A 15,124-nucleotide genomic window follows, 5' to 3' on the forward strand; every position below is an offset into this window, starting at 1 on the left:
GACTAGTCGATAAAATGTCAGTGAACAAACCTCAGATATGCATTTGAATATTGGAAACTTCGGTAACACTTTACATCAAGGGTACATGACCCGCCAGCAATTAAGGCATTTACTTATTATTAATTAATCAGAAAGTAATGAGTCATTAATCAGGAACAAATCAATAAATCATATATTAACAATCACAAGATTAAATTACTAACACATGTACTAATGAATGAAGATTAAGGTAATGAAGGCTTTATTCAGCATCTGAATTTATCAGGAATTCATGTGTTAATGAGGCATACAAAAAGAATGTTAGTACACATTGGCGAACTGCTAGAAGCTCTGTTAGTTTCATCCTATTCATGCAATTTATGATTACCTATGTCATACTGCAATGTCATACTGTTACAACAGAAACATAAACTGTTTTTTTTAATAAACTGTAAACTAGTTTATTTACTGAAAATAGGCATTTGATTTAATTAAAACTGTGAATTATCGTAATATATGCCACAGTTATTCTGAGAAATACCACCTTTAGATAAGTTTCCCATTATACCTCTGTTATTGTTTTAAAAAAATTGCTATATCTGAATGCTTTAGTAATGGAAACACAGCATTTTGGAATGAAACACTTCAACTGTTTCCGCAGCTGGAAATTACAGCTATTTTTCTTCGCCAGTAGGTGGCATTATTTGCAATAATTGCTGTCATAAATGTCAAGCGGCCATAGAGTCTTGAGTGAATATCTCTATGAAACCGTTTAAGAGAAACGAATGAAAATAATTGAAATAATTTTTTAAAAATTGTCCAATATGAAAGCATTTTTCTTACTTTTACAGGTGAGTTATGCATCCAGTAATGCATACTGGATTATAAACACAATTTACATCGCAGATATAATATTCACACATGGTATTGCCTAGTTGTCTTAGTGTTGTGAGTGCTAGTATGTATTTTCGTGCCTCACCTTTTTTAGACTAACATGTAAAATATGCAGCTGTTATCTGTGGTGAAACAGATTTGCAGATGCTGTTATTTCTAAATTCTTTGTAAAGTAGCTTAAGTATTTGGTTTGGTGTTTACTTATTTGCAGTAAACCTTTTTGGTTTTTAGAGAAGTGAGGAGTTTGTGTTTCTCACGAGGGTCGTGTGATTCTAGTAGTAATATGTGGCTTCAGGCACGTCTGTTCTGTCTGGTTTAAAAAAATCGCATGTTGATTCTATGCTGCTTGGTTTATTTGTTATTCCTCCTTCGACAGGGACTCTTATTCTGAAGGGCTGTGAGTGCGCAGTGGCAGTACTTCACAGGGCCTAGCAGTAAACATACTGAGCCGAGACCATAGATAAACATACCTAGATGCCGCGTTGGGTCCCGTCAGGCACGTCAACGGCGCCGCCATTTTAGGACGGTCAACATCGCCGCTGGACTGCATTCAGTACCATTAGTTTAAGTAAGATACTGTAAAAAATTATACTGTTTCAAGAATATCGCACTCAGAAAGAGGGATAGGATTATATAACGGAGGGAACGCAGCGATCCACGCTCATGTTTGTGTGATGTTTGTGTATAGATATGGCTGTGTGGTTGGTGAGGGTAGAGAACCTGTTGATGTGATTGTTTTTCCTCTGGTTTTATATGAAGCTTATTTAATTTAATAGTCTATTCAGGGGGATCTTAACTTTATGTAGTAATTATCTATTTATAATGATGGTGAATGCTTTGTAGCTGGTAAGTTATAGTATTCCTTAATCTGTGTAGATATTCACAATAGATTAACATTAGCACCTTACACAAAGCTGAAGTCAGCTTATTTGCCAGCTTCTTGTTTGAATTTCCACCTTAAACGATGCATCACCAGCATCTTGTTTGAATTTTCCTCTTCCACCTTAAACTGTGCATCAGCCAGCATCTTGTTCAAATTTTCCTCTTCCACCTTAAACTGTGCATCAGCCAGCATCTTGTTCAAATTTTTCTATTGCACCTTAAATTCTGCATCAGCCAGCATCTTTGTTTGAATTTTTTCATTCCACCTTAAATGGTGCAGCTTCAGGCACCAGAAAGTGACTGCTGCACCATTTAAGGTGGAACGAGAAAACTCTGGCGAATAGGGAGCAAATTTTAGCTTCATCCTTCTTAGCTGTATTTTTTATTTATTTATTTAATTTTTTTTTGGTGTGTGTTAAAATTAGAAGTGATTAACACATTGATGGATTTGCTGATGTGTGTGTGATAATGTTTCAACCGGAGCTCGCGCTCAACTCTGTTTGTAAGCTCAGGTGCAGACTGAATACTTTCCTGCTGGTCTGGACGGCTGTTGTGGCCGATTTAATCCTGAGACTCATCATTTCTCAGTACAAGTGAATTTGTTCACCAGCGGATCTTGAGCGCTTCAACATGGCGGACGCGCAGACGTATCGCCTCAGATAAAAAACAACAGACAACGCGGCATCTAGGCATGTATATCTATGGCCGAGACCGCGAGGGGGCGCTAACTGCGCTTAGCCGAGCGCTAAACTAGCGCGATATTCTCCTCTTTTCTTTTATTCGCCGTTCTGAGGTTTTCAGTATCTAAAACTGAGTCTGGACTCGATCTTCAGCTTGTGTGAGGTCTTTGGAAACACAGCACGCTGCAGTATAAATATCTTCGTGATTTTAATACCATTTTAATTGGTTCCTCTCCATTTGCACAGTGCAAATACAACATTTTAAAGTTTTATTAAGGCTGTGTGGGAACTTCAGATCAAGCCTGCTGTGTGAACAGGACAGAATAAAGTAGCACAAGGCTAGTTTTGGTTTGTCTGACTAGCTGCCTAAAAGGAGAGGTCTACTGTTTTTTCAAAATTCACATTCTTGTTCAATTCAGGCATTCAGATGTGAACATAGTCAGAGTGTTTTGATGTGGGATGGTGCGTTTTAGAGAAACTTTCTCACGTATTATTTCTTTACAGTGGTGATGATGGGAACCAGCGGTCACAATGTCAACAATTTAATTTACTATCCAAAACCACAGTGAAGTTACACATGGTTTTATGTAATGTTGACAGTGATAAAGTAGTGGTAAATATGAAAAATAGTTTTTGTATTATGTTGCATTATAACATCCTGCATGTAAAGTTGCAATCAAAATTATTCAACCCCAATTGCAAACTAGGCTTATTAGCAAAATTTACAAACTTTCAGCTGTTTGTAATAAACCAGTTAAACAAACCATTTAATTTAATGAGTGGTTTCTTCAAATTTAACACAAAGTGCCACTGTTTATGATTACTGCAGTCTCAGAATTATTCAACACCTTCATGACAAGCATCTTTTGTACTTAGTAGAGCACCCTTTTGCTGTTATGACCTACTGCACACATGGTGTATAGCCAGTCACCAGCTTCTGGCAGAAATCTTAGCCCATTTCTCATGGTCAATGGCTTCCAGTTCACTAATATTCTTGGGTTTCCGTGCTGCAGCTGCCCTCTTTAAATCCCACCAAAGATTTTCTATGGGGTTCAAATAAGGCAACTGTGACGACCACTCCAGAATCTTCCAGGATGTCTTCTGAAACCAAGCCTTGGTAGATTTAAGGTATGCTTTGGATCACTGTCCTGCTGGAAGATCCAATTATACCCAAGCTTTAGCTTCCTGACAGAAGGCATGATGTTTTCTAATGTCCTGATACTTTATTAAATCCATCTTGTGCTCCACGTGCTGCAGGTTTCAAGTGCCAGAGGAAGCAAAGCAGTCCCAGAGCATCACTGAACCACTGCTGTGCTTCACTGTAGGCAGGGTGTTCTTTTCAGCGTGTGCTTCATTCTTCCTCCTCCAGATATACCGCTGATCCATAGGCCAGAAAAATTCCAGTTTTGTTTCATCACTCCACAGAACACAATCCCAAAACCTCTGTAGCTTATTTATGGCGTTTTCAGCATATTGGAGCCTACTTTTCTTGTGCTTTTGGAGCAGTAGTGGTGTGCGACTTGGAGTTTGGGCATTGAGACTTTCAGTATGTAGTATACACCTTACTGTGCAAACTGAAATCTCAGTGTCTGCTGCCAACAATTCTTGCTGCAGGTCTTTTGCAGTCACTCGAGGGTTTCTGACCACCTGCCTCCTCAGAAATCTGGTGGCAGCAGGTGATAACTTCTTCTATTTGACCACGTCCAGGTAGTGTAGTCAGCGTTCCTTTAACTTTGAACTTGCAAACTGTGCTTCCAACTGGATCTCTTGGAAACATTCAGTGCCTTTGCTGTCTTTTTGTATTTTTTTCCTTGTTTGTGCAAGACAGTGATCTCTTCTCTTAACTTTTTGGACAACTCTCAATTCTCCATATTTCTAACATGCAGTCAAACTTCACAGTCAACAAAGCTCTAGCCAGTCCAGGTATTTGACATGTTTATCTTAAGCACACCTGATGAAACTAATGAAGCCTTTGATTAGTGCAGAAGATGTGCTTGAGAGAACATCTGATTTGGAAATGTGTGCTCTTATTAGGGATTCTATTCAGGGGGTTGAATAATTCTGAGACTGCAGTAACCATTAAAAGAGGCATTTTGTGTTGAATTTGGTGAAACCACTCATTATTTTAGTTGTGTTGTGCTAGTTAATTTGTTCTTGTTTGACTGGTTTATTGCCAACAGCTGAAAGTTTGAGAATTTTGCTAATAAATCTAATTTGCAGTGGGGGGTGAATAATTTTGATTGAATCTGTACATTGGACTTCAAAAAATGCATTTTCAGCCAAAATCTTATCTCAAAACCACAGTTAAATAATGTCTCAGGCATCAGGGAATGTCTTCATAACCATTTCAAGAAATAAGTTTCTGTGGGAGCTTTTAAAGGCATTAAACACTTTTCTATCCACATCTGGTTCCCATCACCACCACTGTGAACAATTGTGAATCGGCAAATTTCTCCAGAACAGCTCCGTTCACATCAAACCACTCTGTTTAAATCATAACAATTAAATTAAACATACATTCAGAAAAATGCAACAAGCTGTTTAAAAGCTGAAAGAGGCTTTCTAGGATTAGAACTTCAGAAACTAACAGGATTTTCTAATATCAATATGATCAAAACAGGACCTGCATGAGGAGCTGATTTCAAATAGCAAAATTTGAAAGGGTTATAGTGAGTAAAGGGTCCATATCCTGTATTATATCTTATTTTTATTTCCTGAGGTCCACTTACAATGTTTGTGTGGTGTGATGTTTTAAAAACAGCAGTAATGAAATTTTACATGACTATTTTCCAACATCTCTGTATCCTTTAGAATCAAACTGGCTGTTTTATTACTGTTTGTTAAAGACTAATTGTCTGCCTGGTTTTGTATCTCATTCTAAAAGTGGCCCAGACAGAAACACTTCTTATAACTTCAGTGCGAATGGGCGGGGCTAAACTGCTGTTGGCTGAGTAAATGTAAAAATGCTGGTTTTCATGACATCACAAAAAAAAATCTAAAATTGTCTGTTTTTGCAGATTAGTTTTCACTCATTGACTGTATAGACTGGGGAGTGAACCATACATTTTACTGTGTTTACAGTGTTTACATACTACATTAGATTCTTTTATTTCCCAAAAGTAAGATACATTCAGTTTTTCAAGATATGGGTCATTTAAATGTATGTGTCTATTAAAGCCTAAGAACTGACGTCAGGTGTCAAAAGGCAATTAGGTGCAGACAGACTGTTTGTCAGAAATTAGTATTCAAAATTAAGCATGTTAGCTGAAATTGGAAAAAAAAAAGCCCAGAAACAGAAATCATATCTTTTTTATTTGGCACATCTTTGTAACTCTGTTACCATCGTGTTGTAAGGTTTATATAGTACTGTCACTGTTTTAGGCACCTGAGCAAGCTGGATAAAATAATTAATTTGGGTAATATCTGTGTTTTTGCTTGTAAATCTGCATGTAACATAAGAATAAACACAAATAAAACATTAATGCATTAAAACTAACAAGAATTTCTTTTTTTAAATAGTACTTGGTACATTATGAGCTAGTAAGAAGAACAGTTTTTGCTTTAGATGCCTCCAGCCATCACATAGATTTGTTTGGAAAAGTTTGGAAATGGTTAATTGAACACGTTGACAGACATTTAATCACCACTTATTGTATAAATATTATTTGTATTTATTATAATGTGAGTGCTTTTCTGAGTAAATAAATGCTTACTGCCCAATTAAACAGCATTTAAATATAATTTATAATTCAGGTGCCTAATGTATACACAAATCAGTAAAAAGTGAGTTGTACAGTTGAATGCAAACATAAGTTAAAACAGTAAGTTAACTTCCTCTACAGAGAACAAACTTCTGCACATTTTAAAGCATAAAAATTTGGCAAATTTTATATTTGTTGTTTGTTTTTTAATTTTATTTACCACTTCTATTTAAACTCAGCAAATAAATAGAAGCGGTACGCTAAAATTTGTGGACAAAGCATTTAAATACAAACTAAAGGTCCCTTTCTGTCTTAGGTTCTGGAAGTGGTGTAATAGTTGGACTGTCTGTGGGGCTCATCATCATTGTTGTACTGGGCCTGTTTTGGTGCTACAAGAAGAAAAAAGGTTTGAAAACTATTTTGGATGTTTATGCAAGCTCTCAAGAAACAAATCATTTCTGTGCATTACAGTAGCTGTTGATGGCATTAAGAAGAAAGTAATGTAACTTGGGTCTCTTTGATGATGTTTATGTTTCAAAAACTGCCCTAAAGTGAAAAGCATGCACATTTTTAACTTTTATCACTGAACCACTAAAGCTGAAGATGTAGAATCTCTGTCTTCTACAGGAAATCAGCAGAACACCAATCAGACACCAGACCAGAGTCAGAATCCAGGATCCACACTGATGCAGACCGGTCAGTTTTACAGTTTTTATTACATAAACCTACCATCCATCCATCCTCCATCATCTAAACCGCTTATCCTTCTGGGTCGCAGTTAAACCTACCAGTATTTAGGTTTGTTTGTTTTTTTTTGCATGTAGCAAATTAAACAGTGTAGTTTTAAAATATTTAGTATTTTATTGCTCCAGCATAAAAACAGCTTTGACTCAGTCCCTCATCCCCCCAAGCATTCATCTAAAAAACCTCACTTGAGCTAATACAGTGATGGAACACCCTTACAGGAATTCCCCCAAGCAGACATGGCGAAAACCAGGACAAGAGCATGTTTAACACAGTATAGAAACAGGAGGCCAGATTAAAGACTATATTTTGAGGAGTTAGTTTAAGGACTGTGAAAGCAGAGTGAGACTGGAGAAAGAAAGCAGATTTTGTTTTCTCTTAGATTCTGGACCTGAACCTGGTGATATGACTTACGTTCAAATTGATCTGAAAGAGAAGAAGAAGCCGAAGAAAATTCGGGACAAGCTGCTTGAAGGTAAGATTAAAAGAAAATATCTAAATTAGTGCTGGATAAAATAATTGTAATTGGTCATAATTGTCTTGATTGCTCAAATTTTCCCCATTTTGTTATAGTTATAAATAAGTTTGATCAGAAAGTCTTTTTTTTTGTGCTTACATCTTTTCACTAAAAGGATTGGCTTCTTGAGTTTTGCACCGGAGCTTTTAGGCCTATGTAGCTAAAAACTAATGGAAGTCTATGTTACCCACAATCTTTTGGGTGGTAATTCTTCTAAACTAGCTCTGTAGCTCAACTTTAAAAATAAAGAAGCAAACTTGTTCTTGACATCAAACTTGATCAACTATGAATGGGACAAGGGGAAAATTTGATTTTGATTTTATTCTAGTGAACTATACCTTTAATAGGCAGTGGTCATATTTATAACAGTGCTGATATGATGAACATGGATACAATTAATTTTATTTTCTATGCTTAAAAGTGAACTTTGACCATGTAAAACACAGCAGCGTCTCTAAAGAGTGACTCTGACTGTTCTAGATGATTCTGCTGCTGACTCCAGTGATGTAACTTATGCACAAGTTATAATAAAGAAAAAGAAATTCAGAGGAAAAGGTAAGAACTGCATTTCTGTGTTAACAAAATCTGTTTTCCACTTAAATTGGCTTCAGTGTCTAAACTGGTTTCTGTATTAAATGATGCAGCGACAACATCAGATGAGGTGACATATTCCCAGATTGCGATGAAAAGCCTGAAACAGGACAGCAAAGGTAAGAAGTACCTACCACACATTACATCAAACAAGCCCTGGCTGATAAACTACATTTGTGGTCATTGCATACATTTTATTTGCCACAGTATCACTTTAAGGACTGTAGTTAGTGACTCGCTGGTGACTAGTCTATGAATGAATGGTTAAGTAGAGCTGAGAATATGTCAACATTTACTGTTTGTGTTATAAATTAGGTAAAAATCACAATATACTTTCCTGAACATATCATGGATATCGTCAGTACTTCTAGAACACTGACCATCTTCATGTTTCATTACAAAGAGAGCATAATCAGTCCTGTTTAATAGGATTGGTGCTACAAAGTATGTGAAATATTAAAGTATACAATTGATTATTTAACAACATTTTTATATGTGGCACTACTGGCTCTTTTTTTGCCTTTTAAAGTGTCAGGAAAAATGAAAAATGTTACATATCGTGTATCATGAAAATTTCTTCAAGTATTGTGATGTTATATTTTCTCTATATCGCCCACCTCTGTCCTTACACTAGACTGGTTAGTTAAGTACTGCAGGATGTTATTGTTTAAGTACTACAGTCTGTCCTTTGGTTTCAATACTTACTTCAACATGCTCTCACCAACTTCACTTCACAACTAGTGTTTAGCACCATTATTACACAAGTGGCCACTTACAGGAAAAGTGGAGGAGATGGGGAACTAGGATTTTTCAGAAGGAAGGAGCTTGACCCTTAGCTAGACAGGCTAGTGTCAGCTGATAAGCTAAACAAACTTTGTAATGCGAACTGTTTTTTGAGAAGATTAAGCGTAATGTACACAAACTTTCTGAACAACTGCTCTGTTTGGCTTAAGTTTCAGATTAAAAAAAAACAAACAAAAAAATAACTTTTGTTTGGTTATTGCAGCAAGAGGCAGAATACAGTACAGTTATATCAGAAGTCATGTGAAACAAATAGAACAGTTTGCTAAATTAAAGTCAGTTTGCATGTAGCAAATTAAAGAGCGTAGTTTTAAAATATTTAGTATTTTATTTCTCCAGTGTCAAAACAGCTTTGACTCAATCCCTCACCTCTTCATCTAAAAAACCTCACTTGAGCTAATAGAGTGACGGAACGCCCCTACAGAAATTTCCCCAAGTAGACGTGGCAAATACCAGAACGAGAGCATGTTTAACACAGTATAGAAACAGAAGGCCAGATTAAAGACTATATATTTTGAGAAGTTTAAGGATTGTGAAAGCTGAATGGGACTGGAGAGAAAAAAAGTTTATTTTGTTTTCTCTTAGGTTCTGGACCTGAACCTGGTGATTTGACTTATGCTCAAATTGATCTGAAAGAGAAGAAGAAGCCAAAGAAGCCGAAGAAAACTCAGAACAAGCTGCTTGAGGGTAAGATCAAAAGAAAATATCTAAATTAGTGCTGACAGCGATTAAAGTAATTGTGATTAATCATATTTGATTCAGCTCAAATGTTACATATATTTTATTGTAGCTATAAATACACTTGATCAGAAAGTATTAATTTCTTTCACATTATTTTCATTATTTTCTCCCTGCATTCACATCAACCTGAACATGAAAATCACATGAATTCCACAGAGTGACCACAGTTTTCAATGCTTATCATGATTAGCCTACATGCTAACTTTGACAGCACTAATCTAAACACAGTAAAATCTGAATTGTGCTATAAATCTTAACAGATTAAATGCTTTCAGCTTGTTCTTGGTTGATGTTAATTCAGTGTCATTGCTCTCTGTAGGGAAGAGCAGTGATGGAGCTGATACTGTCTACTCAGAACTGAAGCACTGAATAACAAAGGTAAGATGAGCTCAAACATCATCACAGTTCAGTGTCATAAGTGACAAGTGATGGTGCGGGTATGAGAAAATAAAAACGTGCGGTCTCGGTCAAAAGTTATGTACACTGAATTTACATTTGAGATATTTTCTCTGTCACTGGCTATGTTTACATGCAACGATTTTTGCCAATCCGATTGAATACAATCCGATTACAGATTCAGACTGAGGTGTTTATATGCACTCTATTCAACAATCTGATGGAAAATCTTCGTTTACATGCTCACTACAAGTAATCCGATGCAAAATGACGCGCATGCGTGGAGTAGCGCTTAGAGTAAACGTTACCATAACAGCGAACATCACTTGAGGTCCAGACCAGTTTCTGCTCCGCCATGTTGAGCGGTGTAAACTTTCGCTGTGACGCGACGCACATGCGCAGAACATACTTACACGTTCCGATTGGAATGTAATCGGATTCAGGCGTTTACATGGCTATTATTCTTCTATTTAACGGATTATTTAGAAGTTTACCCACCTCGTTTAATCGGATAGAAATTGTATTCCGAATGGCCTCAATCGGACTAGACTATTCCGATTGAGGTGTTTACATGGACGTATTCTATTCCGATTGAGCTATTAGTCGGATTATTAACGGATTATCAGGCTGCATGTAAACGTGGCTACTGTTCAGTTCTATAACAAAAAAATGTTTTAACAGCTGTTAACTAACACTTTGGGTATATTTTTCGCTCAGCTTCAAGATCATCAACATTAGTGCTAAATAATGATTGAATAATTTCTTTTTTTTTAAACTAACACATATTGTTATTAATCTCTTGCTCCAAATATGGTTTAAGGATAGTTTGACAGGTGGGTAGAAACATTATTGATCCTGAAGGAAAACACAGGACTAGAGCAGCAACAAAACAAGGACTGTCCACAATGTACAGTCATATATAGAAGTTTGATCACATCGATAAAATTAGGTTTTGTTGATTTTCTAAGTGAAAATAATAACAGACATTCTCTACAGTAAACAACTTAAATATGACACTTCTAGAGTACAATTTCTGTTTATTTGCTAAGTTCATCATATTGGAAAACAATGAAACATAGAAATGCTACCATAACTTTTGCAAATGCCACATTTCATGTTTTATTTTTCCAGTATGATAATCTCAGCAAATAAACAGTAATAGTGTATTAAAGTGTGCAAAGGTGTGTTCTCTGTGGAGGATGTGTAACTTACTTTCACTTAGACAATCAACAAAACATGTAATTTAACCAAGGTGTCCAAACGTTTGCATACAACTATATATTAGGGGCCTATAAAACAGATTTATACGTGATTTGAACAGCACTGTGGGTTAGGAGATGTGTGCTATTTGTGATAAGACATGTTTTCTTTGTGAATAATTGCTTTGTCTTGTTTGTGCTTCAGGTTTAGAATGAGAAACATGATTCACTGTCCATTTTTTTTGTTGTTGCTGACTGTACAGCCCTTAAACACTGATAACTTGCTGGCTAACAGAACTCAGTAACAGTTTCAGCATTCATGTATAACAGATGGAGCAATACTGACTCAACACTATAAATTAGCAGATGTGTGCTTTAATGTGGGTGAATATTATGTGATATAACTTTAATATTATGATATTATTTTTATTATCAGTAACAAAACAGACTGTAATTGTAGAACTACAAAGTGCACCTGTATGGTATGTAGAGTTGATAAAATGGGCAATGAATGTGTGGATACAAGGTAATTGTACCTAATGAAGTGCTTGGTGAGTGTATATTGTCGTATCTTTTTTCCTGATAGTGGAAAATGTTGTACTATGATTTTTTCACTCTTCCATACTAAACACTAATGTCACTAATGAAGTGAAAATAGCTGTGAATCAGTGATGTTTCTGAAATGGATTCAATTCTGCTCAATGATTCAAGCTGTTCACTTTCTCATTTGTGTTTACCTTATTTTAAATCTTCACTTTATATAATGTGAAAACCCAAAAATCAATAAAAGATTCTTCTCTTATAGGTCCATGATGAAAGCCTGTGTGCCTTAAATCCTCAAAAAGAAGTTCCTGAAAAGTATCTTGTCTGCCCAGATGTGTCCTCTGAGTTCTCTCGTAGTGAGAATGGTAAATGTGTGTATTAGAGAGTGTAATACTGGTGTTACTGCACTATTCAAAACTAGCCATTTACAGTGACGCCTGATTGGAGATTTAAAGGTGCAGACAGAAGATGCAGGATGTGAACTTCAAACCTTCATTTTAACATTTTAAAGTTCTACTTTCTTTCAGACGTTTCTGTAAATTTTGTGTTAAAAGGAAAACAGTCTTAGTTACTCGTTTGTTGACTGTAACTCAGTTAATTTGACTTCAGACTTAAAGAATATTCAAATATCCTGAATCCACTGCTTAACAGTCAATAAAACTAACATGCCTTAGTGTGTTAGATGGTCTTTGGCTGTTTGAGTGAGTGATGAGTTTCTTTTATGTTTTTTTTTTTATTTCTACAACAATATGAGGTCTAATTTCTTAACCCTGATAAACATTATTATAGTGAAAACCTTCTATGATTTATATTTCATGAACTGCCACCTAACATGGTTGTATACATTCTGTGTGAAAGCTTTTAACATTGCCAAACTTTTTTTCTTTAATATTTCTATTTTTCTATAGTCTGGATTTTTAAAAATCTGTCATATTTTGGTTTATTTGATTAATTTGATGTTTTTAATTATTACTGTTATTATTATTATTATTATTATCCTTATGCCTAACCATTACCATCTTATCCTTGTGCTTAACAAATGCTTAAAATATTCATTAACTAAAAAAATTACAAAATGCAGTGGTACTAAGTTTTAATATTGCTATTCTTACTGTATTGTAACCCATTTGTTTACTTTTCTATTTTATTTTTTTACTTTTTATCCAATTTTAGTTTCATAATAATTCTTGACTCTTACAAGTTATTCGTTTAGTTTGGTTTTATAACTAACTTGATCGATATTTTATAATGTAAAAAAGATTTCTTTTCATTAATTTTTGAGTGATGCTTGAAATTTACATAAATAAACATTTTTTGTAATCACAACAGCTCTGATATTCTGTTCTTCTCTTCATTCAGAGAAAGAATTCAGCTTTGATCAGGGTCTGTTTGTAAAAGTTGTGGTTTAGTATGGAGTTTAAAAAAGATGAATGTTAAAATGGGGGTCATTAGCTGGCTATTCTGTATGTTTAAGTTTCATACCAGCTTGCTGTCCAGCCAAACGCTCCTGTCTGTTCTTGAGGGTGTAAACATTCTGAGACACTGTTCTTCTATTCTTGTAGATATATGGGAAACAAAGAAACAAGACCACATGCTCTATCACTGATAAAACTGATAACATCTGCTCTTCTTTCACAAGTACGTCATGTTCTATGTTTTGCTCATGATCTGAACAGACTAAACCTCTAATCTGCATAAGCTACATTTGCAGTCTTGAAATATAGATGCCTTTTTTAGTTCTAACACCATTACAAAAGAGAACATTTCAAACATCTTTTACGGCTTTAACACCATCAAAAAAGATATTACATAAAAATTTGGTACTGGTTTGTTCTTTGCACAGGATGCAGTTAATCATTTTACCTCCATTTTATAACGCACAATGCGTTTAGAAAGGTAAAAAACACAAGACCAGTAAAGAAGTAATGAAGAAGTAAACTGGTTAACTTGGGCTGAGAAGGTGAAATGATGTGATTATCATTCGTAGTTCGGTGTGAAATGCACTGATAAAGAAATGTACCCAGTCAGGCCACCTAAAGACTGAAATTAATATTTTGAGGCTACAAATCAAGAATCAGTGTTGTTAGGATTCCATCCTCGGGTGGGCTTTTGCATAAGCCCATGTAGGATGTGCAGCTACAATCAACATAAAAAGATGATTAGCAGGAGCTCTGAAATCTGGCTGTGTGTCTCTATAATGATAATAAAGAATCTTTTCTTTTATGGCTCCTAAACTGTGGAAAAACATCATCAAATATTAGGAATGCAAGATCCATAAGTGTTTTAATATTCAGATTAAACAGATATTTTAGATTAACATATCTTTGAATTTCCTTTTCATTCTGCAGACCATTGAATTTTATCTTGTATAAAGCAGCAAAGTAGCTAAAACTAAATAGCATCAAAATAGCCTTTAAAAGAAACCGCTGTAAACCGTCTGATGTCCAGACCTCAGTAAACATTGATGCTTACATCTACTGTCACTTTAATGACAAACTAAACAAATTCTCCACCAGCTCTTGAGGGTATAAACATTCTGAGACAGTGTTATTCTATTCTTGTAGATACATGGGAACCAAAGAAACAAGGTCACATTCTCTATCACTGATAGAACTGATAATATCTGCTCTTCTTTCACAAGTATGTCATGATCTATGTTTTGCTTATGAGCTGAACAGACTAAACCTCTAATCTGCATAACACACATTTGCACTCTTAAAATACAGATGCCTTTTTTAGGTCTAACACCACTGCAAAAGAGAACATCTCAAACATCCAACAGCAGAACGAGAAGCAAACTGTAGCACTTTATTGTATAGTACAGTAGGTACCTAATACTGAATGGGTAAATATGTTCTAATTGTATGTAATTTCTCGTACATACTTTGCGATTACGTTGTAGCACTAAGTAGGTATTTACAGCAGTACTACAATGCAATGATTACTAGGTGATTATGAGGTGCTTAATTATTTGTATATACATAGTAAAAGGACCTTTTGCATAGATCAGTGAGAACTGATTACAGTGAATGATCTGTATGCTTTTGTCTTTTGTCCACATTTAGGCCAAGTAGGATTAAATGCCTTTAACACCTTGAACAAAGATACTACATGAAACATGTTACTGGTTTGTTCTTTGCACAAGACACAGTTAATATTCTTCATTTTTATTTTACTCATATATTAAACACACAATGCATTTATATGAATTAAGTAAAAGATTAAGTAAAAGATTGTTAGTCACTTTTAAAAGAGCAGACTGAGTACTGTGAAATACCCTAAAACCTGATTGAAAAGTCTCATAAATTTTGTTGTCTAAAAAAGATTTAAGTTGAGTAAAATCAACTTTTTCAAGAACTTTAGCCAAAAAGTTTTGATATAGGCTGGTAGTTACTCAGAACCCCTACATTCAGATTATGCTTTTTAGGAGGGAGCTGAAGAACTGCATGCTTAAAA

At 35.2% G+C, this 15,124-nt stretch overlaps 1 protein-coding gene across 1 annotated transcript in view; it reads left to right on the top strand.

Moving 5' to 3' along the window:
* Positions 1 to 12,266, top strand: part of LOC118800953 — a 30,731-nt gene extending 18,465 nt beyond the window's left edge. Inside the window, exons 3-10 of the mRNA XM_036561135.1 lie at positions 6,453 to 6,542; positions 6,764 to 6,832; positions 7,263 to 7,355; positions 7,878 to 7,952; positions 8,042 to 8,107; positions 9,375 to 9,476; positions 9,850 to 9,908; positions 11,931 to 12,266. Coding sequence (XP_036417028.1) covers positions 6,453 to 6,542; positions 6,764 to 6,832; positions 7,263 to 7,355; positions 7,878 to 7,952; positions 8,042 to 8,107; positions 9,375 to 9,476; positions 9,850 to 9,899 — 545 coding nt within the window. The 3' untranslated portion in view covers positions 9,900 to 9,908; positions 11,931 to 12,266. The remainder of the gene's footprint in view (positions 1 to 6,452; positions 6,543 to 6,763; positions 6,833 to 7,262; positions 7,356 to 7,877; positions 7,953 to 8,041; positions 8,108 to 9,374; positions 9,477 to 9,849; positions 9,909 to 11,930) is intronic.
* Positions 12,267 to 15,124: the final 2,858 nt, after the last annotated feature.

Source organism: Colossoma macropomum, unplaced genomic scaffold, assembly GCF_904425465.1.
Source record: "Colossoma macropomum unplaced genomic scaffold, Colossoma_macropomum, whole genome shotgun sequence".
NCBI classification, from domain to species: Eukaryota; Metazoa; Chordata; class Actinopteri; order Characiformes; family Serrasalmidae; genus Colossoma; species Colossoma macropomum.